The 14,834-nt window shown below is 58.2% G+C and overlaps 1 protein-coding gene and 1 pseudogene across 7 annotated transcripts in view; both read right to left on the bottom strand.

Annotated features, from left to right (window-relative positions):
• Positions 1–4,437: 4,437 nt before the first annotated feature.
• LOC114229990 (patr class I histocompatibility antigen, B-2 alpha chain-like) overlaps positions 4,438–14,834 on the bottom strand; it is a 41,350-nt gene continuing 30,953 nt past the window's right edge. Inside the window, exons 1-8 of one of the 7 annotated variants that reach the window (XM_054711171.1) lie at positions 11,231–11,340; positions 10,830–11,114; positions 10,305–10,580; positions 9,442–9,717; positions 9,216–9,320; positions 8,762–8,794; positions 5,419–5,466; positions 4,438–5,273 (exon numbers count right to left, since the gene is read on the bottom strand). In XM_054711171.1, coding sequence (XP_054567146.1) covers positions 5,269–5,273; positions 5,419–5,466; positions 8,762–8,794; positions 9,216–9,320; positions 9,442–9,717; positions 10,305–10,580; positions 10,830–11,114; positions 11,231–11,303 — 1,101 coding nt within the window. In that variant the 5' untranslated portion in view covers positions 11,304–11,340 and the 3' untranslated portion in view covers positions 4,438–5,268. Of the gene's footprint in view, positions 5,274–5,418; positions 5,467–8,344; positions 8,426–8,573; positions 8,622–8,761; positions 8,795–9,215; positions 9,321–9,441; positions 9,718–10,304; positions 10,581–10,829; positions 11,145–11,230; positions 11,341–14,834 lie in introns of those variants that run through there. The other 6 variants (XM_054711169.1, XM_054711170.1, XM_054711168.1 and 3 more) reach the window with 6 other exon arrangements.
• On the bottom strand, positions 5,512–7,616 carry LOC129147754 (class I histocompatibility antigen, Gogo-B*0201 alpha chain-like; annotated as a pseudogene).

Consider the following 14,834-nt stretch of genomic DNA (forward strand, 5'->3'; position numbering starts at 1 on the left):
ACATTTCATTGTGTGTGTATGCATAGACAATGCAATTGTATATTCACACATATACATATAGGGTGGGGCAGAAGTAGGTTTACAGTTGTTCATATGGAAAAATATAATTAATAAATAATAACATAAGAATAAACTGTGTTTTGTGTACTCACAACTGTAAACCTACTTTGCCCCACCCTGTATACATATACCTATATATACCATGTCATCTTTATTCACCTGTCAATGGACGCTTAGGTTATTTCCATGTCTTGGCTATTGTAAATAGTGCTGTAATGAACATAGCGGTACATATCATTTTTAGGGGTACATATCTTTTAAAAAACATTTAATTGACTTTATTGGGGTGACATTGGTTAGTAACATTATATACTAGTAGGTTTCAGGTGAACAGTTCTACAACACATCATCTGTATATTGTATCATGTGGTCACCACCCCAAGTCAAGTCTCCTTCCATCTCCATTTATCCCCCCTTTACCCTCTCCTACCTCCCCCACCTCCCCTTTCCCTCTGGCAATCACCATACTGTTGTCCAGGTCTATGAGTTTCTTTTCTTTGCTTAATTCCTTCACCGTTTTCACTCAGCCCCCAAACCCCCTCACCTCTGACAGTTGTCAGTCTGTTCTCTTTATCTATGAGTCTGTTTCTATTTTGTTTATTAGATTCCACATATAAGTGAAATCTTATGGTACTTGTCTTTTCTCTGACTGGCTTATTTCGTTCAGTTAGCATAATAATCCCTAGGCTCAGCCATGCTGTCACAAAAGGTAAGATCTCCTCCTCCTCCTCCTCCTCCTTCTTCACAGCTGAGTGGTATTCCATGGTGTATATGGACCACAGCTTTTTTATCCACTCATCTGCTGATGGACACTTGGGCTGCTTCTAAATCTTGCCTATCTACACTAGTAAAAGAGAAATATGCAAATTAACCACCACTTTGCTATGCCCACAAGCCATGCCCACCAGCCAATCAGGAGTGACTATGCAAATTAACCCAACCAAGATGGCGGCAGGCCATGGAGCTGGAGCAAGCAGGAGGCTTGGGTTGCCCCGGCAATGGAGGAAGCCAAGCTTCCTGCCCACCCTGGCCGGCCCTGGCCTCCACTCAAGGCTACAAAGTTTCAATTATAGAAGATAAATAAATCCTAGATACTTGCTTCCAGTCAGCCCTGGCCTCTGCTCAAGGAGGCGCTGAAAAAAAAGAAAAAGAAAAAGAAAAAATGGAGGGGCTGGGACCTTGGGTCGCCAGGGGGTGATCAGGGAAGGATGGGATGGCAGGGGCCATTGGGGGTCAGCAGACTAGCAGGGGGGCCAGTTGGGGGTAAGCAGGCCGTCAGTGGGAGTCAATTGGAGGTGATCAGGACAGCAGGGGGGGGGGGTCAGTTTGGAGTGAGCAGGCAAATGGGGAGGAAAGGTGGGGGCGAGCAGGCCAGCAGGGGGGCAGTTGGGAGTGAGCAGGCCGGCAGGCAGAGTGGTTAGGGGCAATCAGGCAGGCAGGCAGGCAGGTGAGGGGCTGGAGCCAGCAGTCCAGGATTGTGAGAGGGATGTCTGACTGCCAGTTTAGGCCCAATCCCTGTAAACCGGCAGTAGGACATCCTTTGAGGGGTACCAGATTGGAGAGGGTGCAGGCCGGGCTGAGGAACACCCCACCCCTACCCCCGTGCACGACTTTCGTGCACTGGGCCACTAGTCCTATATAATAAAACCCTAATATGCAAATCAACCAAATGGTGGAAAGATGGGTCGCTATGACATGCACTGGTGACTAGGGGGCAGATGCTCAATGCAGAAACTGCCCCCTGGTGGTCAGTGCACTCCCACAGGGGGAGTGCCACTCAGCCAGAAGCCGGGCTCATGGCTGGTAATGCAGCAGCAGTGGTGGTAGCCTCTCCCGCCTCTGCTGTAGGTGGGCGGGAAGAAGTGAGGGGTCCTGGACTGTGAGAGACCTGGACTGAGAGGGGTGTCTGACTGCCAGTTTAGGCCCAATCCTCCCAGGGGGCCGACATCCCCTGAGGGGTCCCAGACGGTGAGAGGGCGCAGGCTGGGCTGAGGGACCACCCCCCAGTGCATGCATTTCATGCACCAGGCCTCTAGTGGTAAATAATGCTGCAATGAACACAAGGGTACATATATTCTTTCGAATTCATGTTTCAAGTTTCTTTGGATATATTCCCAGAAGTGGAATCACTGGGTCAAAAGGCTGTTTCATTTTTAATTTTTTTAAAAATATATATTTTATTGATTTTTTTACAGAGAGGAAGAGAGAGGGATAGAGAGTCAGAAACATCGATCAGCTGCCTCCTGCACACCCCCTACTGGGGATGTGCCCGCAACCAAGGTACATGCCCTTGACCGGAATCGAACCTGGGACCTTTCAGTCCGCAGGCCGACGCTCTATCCACTGAGCCAAACCGGTTTCGGCCATTTTTAATTTTTTAAACAAATTCTGTCAACATTTATTTGCTCTTTGGCCCGGCCCGGCCCCGCCCCTGCCCCTGGCCTCACCCCCCACTCAATTGCCAGTCTCTCATCTCCACAGACAACTGGTCAACCCAATCACTCTAACCCACCGCTAGAGACAAAGTCCAGCCGACCATCTGGTTGACCCCATCTCTCTTGGTCCACACCGCTGCTGGAGACTAAGTCCGAGGCCCGCCATCTGGTCGACCTGGCAACCATCAGTCCCTGCCACCACCCTGTGCCTGTGGTTTTGGGAGTGCTGGTCGACCAGGCTCCTCAGAGGGAGAGGAAAAAAAGGGGAGGAGGGAGCCGGCCTTCGGCCCCCCTGAGAAAGGAGCCGAGTGTGCCGTGCCGCCTCCCACCCTTCTTCCCCATCCCAGCCTGGGGGCCGGGAGGCCCCGGGAGGCCCCGGTTGGGGTTCGGGAGAGGAGGCGACCTTCACCGTGCTGGGCGCGGAAGAAAAGTCATTTTTAATTTTTAAAAAATATATTTCTTTATTGATTTCAGAGATGAAGGGAAATGGAGAGACAGACAGAAACATCAACGATGAGAGAGAATCATGGATTTGCTGCCTCCTGCACGCCCCCCACTGGGGATGGAGCCTGCAACCCAGGCAAGTGCCCTTGACCAGGAATCGAACCCCGACCCTTCAGTCCACAGGCCCACACTCTATCCACCGAGCCAAATCAGCTAGAGCTCTTATCTTTTTGTTTGTAGCTAGGGCTCATTTTTAATTTTTGAGGAAGCGGCCTCCTGGGCGGATCTCAGGGGAAACGGCTCAATTACAGATTTCCCACTTTAAACTGCAGGGAGGTATGAAGGGCCTGTCCCTCCACAGCGAGGCTGTACCCCTCCAATATTTAGATTTGACCAGTTTCTGGTCCACAAGAAATTACATTTCCAAATCTCCACCCCTCCTTTCATGTAGGACACCCTAACCAGCTTTTTATTTTTATTTTTAATATATTTTATTGATTTTTTTACAGAGAGGAAGGGAGAGGGATAGAGAGCTAGAAACATCATGAGAGAATCATCGACCAGCTGCCTCCTGCACACCCCCTACTGGGGATGTGCCCCCACCAAGGTACGTGCCCTTGACCGGAATCGAACCTGGGACCTTTCAGTCCACAGGCCGACGCTCTACCACTGAGCCACCAGCTTTTTAAAAATTCAGTATTATCTTTTTCAAATGTACCCACCCAGCTTAATTCAATGTTTTCCTTTGCATGCATACATGAACACCTCACTGACGTAACTCCACAGTGCCCAGTTCCCCTTTGCCTGTTACATACAACACCCATGCCTCTTGACCCTACATGGGATTTGATTTATGTTGAGTGTAATTTAAAAATATACATAATACATTTTATTTCTAATATGTATTCTTTTTTGTTTTTTAGATTTTTGAAATTGATTTTTAGAGAGAGAGTAAGAGAGAAGAAATGTAGATATGAGAGAGGAGAGAGAGGAACATTGATTGGCTGCCTCCTGCACGCTCCCAAGCCCGGCCACGTACCCTGAGCAGTAACTAAACCGGCAGCCATGTGGTGTATGGGCCAGGGCAACCAGCTCTATTCTGCAGAGCAGTCTGTGTCCACAGCGGCATTGAGAGGAAGGACAGAGATGTCTCATACATGAGAGACGTACTCGCTGTTACCACACGTGCTGGTTGAACAAAACCAAGGGCCGATTGGATGTCTATATATTCCCAGGCCATACACAACTATCAGCTTAAAAATCAGCCTGCTCGCCCTACCTGCTTTGGCTCAGTGGATAGGCACAGCGGCCTGTGGACTGAAGGGTCCTGGGTTCGATTCCGGTCAAGACACATGCCCAAGTTGCAGGCTCAATCCCCAGTAAGGGGCGTGCAAGAGGCAGCCGACCAATGATTCTCTCTCGTCATTGATGTTTCTATCTCTCTCTCTCCCTCTCTCTTCCTCTCTGAAGTCAATAAAAATATATTTAAAAAAACAGTACCATTAAAAAAAAAATTAGCCTGCTATATTTGCTCAAACAACTGACACAGCCCTACGCCCTTGGCAGGGCCAGACCAAATGAGGTCGCAGGTCTTCAATCGGGTCAAAGTGCCACCCTAGATCTAACCAGTTGATAAATGGCAATAATGATCCCATCCTACTGGTACTGATGACATTGTCGTCAATGGTGCCACTAGGGGGACACACCAGGACGGGGTCAGAGCCCAGGGCAGAAGACTGAGGAGGAACTGTGGGCGGAGGGGGTCCCCCATGGCTCCCATCTGTACTGTCACAGGGTCTCAGGGGTCACCCCTCCATACTCACTACTCTTATTCTAAAAAGAGTATGAAAATGCAAAATATATGGAATATTTAAACCCATCTCCACAGCTAGCGAATCCAATGACTTGCCATATTGAACCTTCCCTATGACGCGGGGCCTTTTCATGTATAAATTATCTCCTTATTGTTCTGCCCAACTTTCGATGTGATTTTTGACTTTTACTCAATGTTAAGAGTTCTGATGGTGTCCGTCTGTCTGTCCATGGACCACCTTCCCTGAATCCCGTCTGTATGTCAGAGCGACCTCTCCCCGGGGAAGAGCCGCACAAACATAAAGGGCATCTGGTTTGTTGTCCCTGAGGAACCAGGGAACGGGGTTCAATGGATGACTGTGTTCTGGTCTCCTGTGGAGTCATGTAGACATTGGGGGGCGCATCGGGGAGGTGGTGTGAGGAGCAGGGCGGGGCCAGCCCCCCATCAGAGGTTCCTGAGTCAGGAAGTGGGAGCGTGGACACACCTTCCATCACTCAGTCCCCACAGGGCAGCTCCTCACGCTGTGGAGGACAATCATCATGAGCAGATCCAGGGCAGTGGCTGGAACTGGTGACATTCTCAAACCCACTTCATGCTCACAGTGTCCCACAGACTCCCCACCACCCAGGCCTCCCTCTGCCCACCCCTCCCCACGGCAGGTCTCACCTTTAGAAGCCGAGAGAGACACATCAGAGCCCTGGGCGCTGTCACTGCCTGGGGGGGACACACCAGGACGGGGTCAGAGCCCAGGACAGGAGACTAAGGAGGAACTATGGGACGGGGCACCCCCACGGCCGCCCACTTCTGGAAGGTGCCGTCCCCCGCAGGCCTGGTCTCCACCAGCTCCATGTCCTGGGTCTGGTCCTCCCCGTCACGCTGCCAGGTCAGGCTGATGTCCGCAGGGTAGAAGCCCCGCGCCCAGCACCTCAGGGTGACCTCATGGGCAGAGACGGGGTGGTGGGTCACGTGTGCCTTTGGAGGGTCTGAGGGGAGGGGAGAAAATGTGGGAACTCTGCATCCGCCATGGCACACTCCAGCAGCGCCCATGTGACCGTCCTAAGAGTGGACAGACACCCAGGTGGGGGAGGGAGCACACAGCACACACACCAGCCTGGACAGAGGCACCTGGAAGGACCTCCTAGTCTTCAGAAAGTACTAGAATCAGAGTGACACAGCCCAGGGCAGGAGGCAGGTCTCTGAGGGGAGAAAAGGGATTTGTGGTCCTGACCTGGGTGGAGGCCACGTGACTCAGAAAAGCTGGGGTCAGGCCTCAGACACAGGGGGTGGGGGGCAGCGCACAAGGCCTGAGAGAGGAGGTCCCCGTGGGTCCCAGAGCCCCTGCAGGGCCCATGGGAACCGCTGATGGGTTATGTCAGGGGGTCTCCCTGCACCCCAGGAGAGCCTGCACCCCTACCTGTCCCTGAGAGGAGAAGGGATCCCTGTGGTACCTGTCCTGGACATCCGGGGGACCCCCTCCCTGACCCCAAGGAGGGGTGTCTGACACTGACCCCCTGTCCTGTCTCCTTGTAGGAGCCCCAGCCCCGGGGAGAGGGGGCGGCCCCAGGGCCCCTGGTACCTGCGCGCAGCAGGGTCTCCTTCCCTTTGTCCAGGTAAAGGCGGAGCCAGTCCACACACAGGCCCTCCAGGTAGCTTCTCTCACGCTTAGCCGCACCCCCTGCATCCCACTTGCGCTTTGTGATCTGAGCCGCCATGTCGGCCGCGGTCCAGGAGGTCAGGTCCTCGTTCAGGGCAAGGTAGTCTGTGCCGTCGTAGGCGTCCTGTCTGTACCCGCGGAGGAGGCGCCCGTCGGGTCGGGTCCCATGTCACAGCCAAGAATGCACTGGAAGGTGTGAGACCCTGACCCCGCCCCATGTCAGCCCCGCCCCGAGGTCAGCCCGCCCCGCCCGCCCCGCGGGTTTGAATCTAAAACTGAAAGTGAAATCGGGTCACAGTCCCTGAGGGCTCCTCCTGGGGAGGGGGATCGTGACGGGCCTGCGCGTGGCTCACCGTCCTCGCTCTGGTTGTAGTAGCCGAGGGCGGTCTGCAGGTTCACTCGGAAAGTCTGTGCGTTTCCCTTGTGGATCTGCGTCTCCCGGTCCCAGTACCCCGGGTCCTCCCGCTCCACCCACGGCTGCTGCATCCACGATGTCAGAATCACTGTGGGGTCAGGGCCGGCCTGAGGTCCCTCCAAGGTCCGTGTGCCCCAGAGGGAACAGCAGCTGTCACAGGGTCACCAAGTCCTGGCTGAGGGGTCACCGTCACAGAACCCGTCCTGTTCCCGACACAGTGACCTCATGGCTGTGGCCCCGGCACAGCTGTCCTGGGGCGGCTGCGGCTCAGGGTGCCTCCCGGGGCCCTCACTGCACCTGCACGTCCACAGCGCTGCTCCCCCAAACCTCCAGCAGCCTCTCCCCACATCCGGGTCCCACTGGGCTCAGCACTGGAGGGAAGGACAGGAGAGAGGGCGGCGGGCAGAGCACAGTCCCAGCAGGAACTGACCTCAGAGGGGAATCCGCTTCTGCTAAATCCTCGGAGGCTCAGGGAGAGACAGGAGAACAGCCAGGCCCAGAAGGAGGCAAGAGCGGGAGGAGCCTGAACACCCACCTCCAATGAGGGCTCCTGTGTGCAGGGACCTGGGCCGGTGGGACAGTGACAGGCAACCTGCCTCCTGTGTCTGTCAGACGGGGACGCCCAGAGAATGAGACCAGGACTCACACCCAAGAACAGGAACAGGCATCACACCCACCACAGCAAAGAAACACCAAACACCCAGGAGGGGAGGGCGGAGGGCGGGGCCCAGGCCTGAGCCCAGGCTGACCTGCCCCAGGAAGCTCGCTGTCCAGGGTCCTGGAGAGGCTCTGCATTAGGACCCGGGACAAGGCCTGGGGGATGGGAGTCCCTGTGACCACAGGTCCTGGTGGGACAGGGTTCCCCTGAGGGACAAGGTCAGAGGAGCAGAGAGGACCCGGCCGAGGAGTGACCACGTGAAAGCCCACGATGCACTGGGCACTGACCAGCCACAGGCCCCGACCACGATCCGGCCTCACAGCCCCTCCCGTCCCACCTGCGACAGGCTCAGCACAGCAAGCACACGGGACCTGGAAAGTTCTTGGTGCTTCAATTTATTGCCCCTCAGAATTTAGGATCTTCCCCTTTAATTAACTCCCCAAGCATTCTTTTTTTTTTAATATATTTTATTGATTTTATTTTTACAGAGAGGAAGAGAGAGGGATAGAGAGTTTAGAAACATCGATGATAGAGAAACATCCATCAGCTGCCTCCTGCACACCCCTTACTGGGGATATGCCCGCAACCAAGGTACATGCCCTTGACCGGAATCGAACCTGGGACCTTTCAGTCCGCAGGCCGACGCTCTATCCACTGAGCCAAACCGGTTTCGGCTCCCCAAGCATTCTTGGCAAGAAATGAACAAACAGAGTCACATCCAGATTCTCATTTCAATAGGGGAGCAGGAAGTTGCAGCTCAGAGCCCCAGGGAGGAAAGGCAGGGAAGGGGATGGGATGGGGAGAGGGAGGGCCCAGTCCCCCTCTGCAGACAGGAAAGTGTGGGGAGCGGGGCAGGACGAGCCCCCCCAACAGAGGTTCCTGAGTCAGGAAGTGGGAGCGTGGACACACCTTCCATCACTCAGTCCCCACAGGGCAGCTCCTCACGCTGTGGAGGACAATCATCATGAGCAGATCCAGGGCAGTGGCTGGAACTGGTGACATTCTCAAACCCACTTCATGCTCACAGTGTCCCACAGACTCCCCCCCACCGCCCAGGCCTCCCTCTGCCCACCCCTCCCCACGGCAGGTCTCACCTTTAGAAGCCGAGAGAGAAACATCAGAGCCCTGGGCGCTGTCACTGTCTGGGGGGGGGGGGGGGGACACACCAGGACGGGGTCAGAGCCCCAGGACAGGAGACTAAGGAGGAACTATGGGGTGGAGGTCCCCCATGGCTCCAGGCTGCACTATCACAGGGGCTCAGGGGTCAGCCCTCCATACTCACTGGCAGCCTGAGCATAGCTCCCTCCTTTTCCACCTGCGGGAAGAAAACATCCCATGAGAGACCAGGGAGGAGGCAGGGCCAGGAGGTCCTAAGGAAGCCCTAGTCATGGGCCCAGAGAAGTTTCCAGAACCCTGTGTACAGACCCAGGGCAGGACCAGGAACCTGAGGGAAGAGCATGTGTGGGGACTGGACCCACCGCCCTCCTGGAGGTCTGTGCTCAGCAGGGACCTGCCCTCTGACCTGGGGCTGCTGGGAACGGGGTCCCACCACCAGCATCATCAGGTGGTAAGTGGTCCCTCATTTCCCACGGGACTCACTACAGAGTGTGAGCACAGAGCCCCACACTGGCCATCACACGCGTGGGGACGGTGCTTCCTGTGAATGAGGCGGGACACACGTCTACCTGGGCTTGAACCCCCAGTGGGACAGACACTCAGACCCCACCCCTGCCCACCTGAGCGCCTCCTCCCCCACATCACAGCTCCAGCCACAGCTCCCAGCAGAACCAGGCCCCCAGCGATGCCCAGGACGATGAAGATGAAGGTCTGAGGAGGCGGCTCTGGGAGGAGAAGGGAAGGGAGGGTGAGGGCCCTGACCCCAGGCCTCAGCCCGAACCCCACTGAGTCCCCCAGGGCCCCCGCTGCCCTGCGAAGAGGCTCTGTGCCCACGGCCCTCCTCACCCCATCTCAGGGTCAGGGGCTCGGGCAGCCCCTTGTGCTGCACATGGCACGTGTATCTCTGCTCCTCTCCAGGGGGCACCCCCACGGCCGCCCACTTCTGGAAGGTGCCGTCCCCCGCAGGCCTGGTCTCCACCACCTCCATGTCCTGGGTCTGGTCCTCCCCGTCACGCTGCCAGGTCAGGCTGATGTCCGCAGGGTAGAAGCCCCGCGCCCAGCACCTCAGGGTGACCTCATGGGCAGAGACGGGGTGGTGGGTCACGTGTGCCTTTGGAGGGTCTGAGGGGAGAAAATGCAGGAACTTTGCATCCACCATGGGACACTCCAGCAGCGCCCATGTGACCATCCTGAGAGTGGACAGACACATGGGTGGGGGAGGGAGCACACAGCACACACACCAGCCTGGACAGAGGCACCTGGAAGGACCTCCTAGTCTTCAGAAAGTACTAGAATCAGAGTGACACAGCCCACGGAAGGAGGCAGGTCTCTGAGGGGAGAAAAGGGATTTGTGGTCCTGACCTGGGTAGAGGCCACGTGACTCAGAAAAGCTGGGGTCAGGCCTCAGACACAGGGGGTGTGGGCAGCGCACAAGGCCTGAGAGAGAAGGTCCCCGTGGGTCCCAGAGCCCCTGCAGGGCCTGTGGGAACTCCTGATGTTATTTCATAGGAGTCTCCCTGCACCCCAGGAGAGCCTGCACCCCTACCTGTTCCTGAGAGGAGGGGGAGTCCCTCTGGTACCTGACCAGGAAATCCAGGGGACCCCATCTATGACCCCAAGGAGGGGTGTCTGACACTGACCCCCTGTCCTGTCTCCTTGTACGAGCCCCAGGCCAGGGGCAGAGGGGGCGTCTCCAGGGCCCCTGGTACCTGCGCGCTGCAGGGTCTCCTTCCCTTTGTCCAGGTAAAGGCGCAGCCAGTGAATGCACTCCCCCTCCAGGTAGTTACTCCTGCGCTCATGGAAACGGGTCGCCTCCCACTTGCGCTTTGTGATCTGAGCCGCCATGTCGGCCGCGGTCCAGGAGGTCAGGTCCTCGTTCAGGGCGATGTAGTCGGTGCCGTCGTAGGCCCACTGACTGTACCCGCGGAGGAGGCGGTCGTCGGGTCCCAATTCACAGCCATACATTCTCTGGTAGGTGTGAGACCCTGACCCCGCCCCGAGGTCAGCCCCGCCCCGAGGTTCGCCCCGCCCCGCCTCGAGGTCAGCCCTGCCCGCCCCGAGGGGCCTGAATCTAAAAGTGAAAATGAAATCCGGTCACTATCCCCTCGGGCTCCTCCCGGGTGGGGGCCGGGCGGGTCCCACATTCTCAGGGTGCAGCTCGGCCCTGTACCCTCGGGGCGACCCCGGACCGTCCGTGGGGAGGGGGGTTCGTGACAGCCCGGCGCGCGGCTCACCGTCCTCGCTCTGGTTGTAGTAGCCGCGCAGGATGTTCAAGTTCCGTCGGTAATTCTGTACGTTTGTCTTGCTGATCTGCGTCTCCTCCTCCCAATACCCCGGGTACACCTGCTCCACCCACGGCTGCTGCATCCACGGCGCCCGCGGCTCCTCCCTCGGACTCGCCGCGTCGCTGTCGAACCGCACGAACTGCGTGTCGTCCACGTAGCCGACGGAGATGAAGCGGGGCTCCCCGCGGCCGGGCCGGGACACAGCGGTGCGGAAATACCTCAGGGAGTGGGGGCCTGGGGGGCGGACGGGGGGCAGGGCCGGGGCTGGACACGCGCCTTCCCGGGCCCGCGCCCCCGCCGGGTCCCCTCGTTCCTCCCCGCACAGCCGCCCCCTCCGACCCCGCACTCACCGGCCCGGCTGGGGGTCAGGACCAGCGCCCCCGAGAGCAGCAGGAGGAGGGTGGGGGGCCGCATGTCCCGCATCCTCGGCGTCGGGGGACCTTCTGAGTCCGGGCGCTCCGCGGAGGAGTTAAAACCGGGTCCCGGCGACGCTGATTGGCTGCTCTGGAAACCGCTCAGCCAATGGGAGTGAGGAGTGGGGGCGCGTCACGAGTATCCAGGAAAGAAGCGCTGACACAGGTTGGGAGAGGGGAAGTGAAACCCAGGGCGCTTGGAGTTCCCACTACGGAGCTGCCCCCCCAGACTCTGTCCCTCGCTGAGACCTGAGCGCAGGCCTGGGCCCTGGACTCGGTCCTGACCCCCCTCCTGCGCGGAGCGCCCGTCACACGGTCCCCCGAGGCCTGGCCCCGGCGCCGTGCTGTTCAGGGACTTTCCAAGGTTCTGGGGTCACCATCTCTGTGCAGCCTCACACAGGAAAGAGAACCTCACGAAAATCTTGTTTACATGGTTTACGTCTGTCAATATTTAACACACAGGGAATCATGCAGGGTGGTAAAATTACCAAATCATGTAGCTTGTTAGTAACCTATGAGATGTTAACAGAAATAGTGTTTTTATGAAAAAATAGAGGCCCCGTGCAGGAAATAGGCTCCCGGGGGTTGGGGGTGGGTGGGGTGTCCCTCAGCCCAGCCTGCATGCTTTCCAATCTGGGACCCCAGGTGGGATCGGGCCTAAACGGGCTGTCGGACATCACTCTCACAATCCAGGACTGCTGGCTCCCAACCACTCACCTGGCTGCCTGCTTGATTGCCCCTAACCACTTCTGTCTGCCAGGCCTGATCGACGCCTAACTGCTCCCCTGCAGGCCCAATTGCCCCTAACTGCCCTCTCTGCTGGCCTGGTCACCCCTAACTGCCCTCCCCTGCTGGCCTGGTCACCTGTAACTTCCCTCCCTTGACAGCCTGGTCACCTCTAACTACCCTCCTCTGTAGGCCTGATCGTCCACAACTGCCCTCCCCTGTTGGCCATCTTGTGTCCACATGAAGGCAGCCATCTTTGACCACACAGGGGCAGCCATATTGTGTTGGAGTGATGGTCAATTTGCATATTACCTCTTTATTAGATAGGATACCAATTTCCCAGATAAATGAGGCGGTGAGAGGAGGGGACTGCTCCCACTTTACGCCCTTGCACATCCCCCTGGGAGACACCGGGTTTTCATATTTGCTTCTGCGTTTCATCTCTTCTTTAGCGGGCAATGCATGAAAATATACGGCCTGGCCCTGGCTGATTTGGCTCAGTGGGTAGAGCGTCAGCCTGCGGACTGAAAGGTCCAGGTTCCATTCCAGTCAAGGGCATATACCTGGGTTTCGGGCTTGATCCCCAATTGGGGGGAGGGGTGTGCAGGAGGCAGCTGATCCACGGTTCTCTCTCATCACTGATGTTTCTATCTCTCCCTCCCTGCCCCTTCCTCTCTGAAATCAGTACAAATATGGTGTGTGTTTAGAAAAAGAAGTATACGGCCTTAGAAATGTGCAGGGGGCGTACTTTCTAGCACCTTTCAGGTCAGTGTGCACATTCCCCTCTGACGGGTCACTCACCCTACAGAAGCGGTCGTTCCTGAAAAGCGCTTTGCAAGGTGGAGCTGACCCCGTGGGAACCCTCCCGGGCCCGGTGGGTCCCGATGCCCAGGCCGCGCTGCCGGCGGGCTCCTGTCCTCACGCGGGCTCCTTGCATGTGGCGTGTGTTCCTCGAAGCCCCGGAGACCTTCGCGGTGGAGCCCAGGGAAGCTGTGCAGCTCACAGAGTGGGACACGAGTTTCCCCAGATCCCAGTTTTCCACAATTTCTGCTGAAATATTGGAAAACCACCTGCCAACACCATGGCCGGCACCCCTAAACACTTCAGTATCCACGCTTTAAAGCATAACCCTTTCCTTCCAACACTATTGTGCTATATGAATGAGTGGCTGCAGCGTCTCCTGTAATAAAGGGTCCATGTGGGAGTGTGCAGGCCCAGGCGGGGCACCGTGGGCAGGGGGACCCCACAGCTGCTGGGCGCCCAGGTCCTGCTGCCCAGGAGGAAGAGGCTGAGGGATGGGGACCAGGATGGCGAGGCCGGGACCGGGACGTGGACGCCGATTCCGTCTCAGAAGGCGGTGTCCGGAGCAGTTAGGAATCCAGGGCGGCAGCTCTCCCTGAGGCGCCTGCACCCCCACAGCTGCCACCTCTCAGCTCCGCAGACCCCCGTGGGGAGGGCGGCCCCGCACAGACAGGTTTCAGGGAAAGAGGGGGTGGCCCTGCGGACAAGGGGAGAGTTTGGGTCTCAGGAGTCTCTTCAGTTTAACGAACTATGGGTACCCAGATGAAAGGGTTGGCTCTAGCCCTGGGCGGTGTGGCTCAGTGGATAGAGCATGGGCCTGTGGACTGAAGGGTCCCGGTTCCATACCTGATCAAGGGCACAGGCCTGAGTTGTAGGCTCACCCCAGTGGGGGATGGGCAGGGGGCAGCTGATCCATGATTCACTCTCATCATTGATGTTTCCTTCTCTCTCCCTCTCCCTTCCTCCTGAAACCAATAGAAATAATAATAATAAAAAAGAGGGTTGGCTGTATGCAGCTGTGGGAAGGAGGGGGATGAGAGGGGGACCCGGGGGACCAGCTCTGAAGGCCCCCCAGGCCTGCGAGGTCCTGGCCGCCTGCGAGGTCTCTGTGCCCGGGGCCCGCGGCCCCAGCGCTGACCTGATGGGAACACGCGGGGCCCACGGGGCGTGTCCGTGTGAAGGGGACGCGTGGGCAGCCGAGTGGGGGGGAAGTGGGGGCTCCCTTGGGGGCTCCTCCTCACGTGGCCTCTGCGATGTGGTCCCCCTGACTGTGACGCGGGTCCCCCAAAAAAGGAGGCTCCCGTCTTGGGGGCCGGGAGGCCTTCCCTTGGGCTCTGGAGTTTATAGGATGTGATACTGGGCCCCCATCCCAGGGCTCAGCGCCAGGTCCCCCCAGGCCCGACCCCGCTCCGGGCGCTGGACCCGGGATCCCCGGAAAGAGTGCGCTTCCCAGGGAGCGGCCGCACCTCCCAGGGCTTCCCTCCCTCCCGGGGGCGGGGCTCCCCGCAGCCTCAGCGACACCCAGTCTCTGCTGCCCGCAGCAGGGGGGTGGGGGAGCAGGCTGCTGGGTACCCTAGGCCAGGCCCGGGACATGGTGCAGCCTCGGGGCTGCCCCCCACCCAGACTCGCTCTGGCTGCTGCGCCGGCGGACCCTCAGCCCCGGCGCCCCGTGATGAGGGCAGCCCCCCTCCTGGCCCCCCCGCCCGCAGGAGGGGAGGCCACGCTCAGCGCCAAGACAGGACACAGGCCTCCAGGGGGGAGCGGACTCTCCTCTTGCTCAGACCCGGGGCGCAGGGCCGGTCTCAGCCTCTGGGCTGCCGCCTGTCTCAGGCCGTTGGGAAAGTGAGTCCCTGCTGGACGGAGCCCCTCCTGACCCTGGGCCTGGACCGGGGAGGAGCCTGCAACCCTGGTCTGTGCCTGTGACCGGAATTGAACCCAGGACCCTTTGGTCAGCAGGCCAAAGCTCTATCTACTGAACCCACCTGGCCAGGGCCGAGGCCCCCCCTTTTAGACA

This window comes from Eptesicus fuscus, chromosome 21 (assembly GCF_027574615.1).
Source record: "Eptesicus fuscus isolate TK198812 chromosome 21, DD_ASM_mEF_20220401, whole genome shotgun sequence".
NCBI classification, from domain to species: Eukaryota; Metazoa; Chordata; class Mammalia; order Chiroptera; family Vespertilionidae; genus Eptesicus; species Eptesicus fuscus.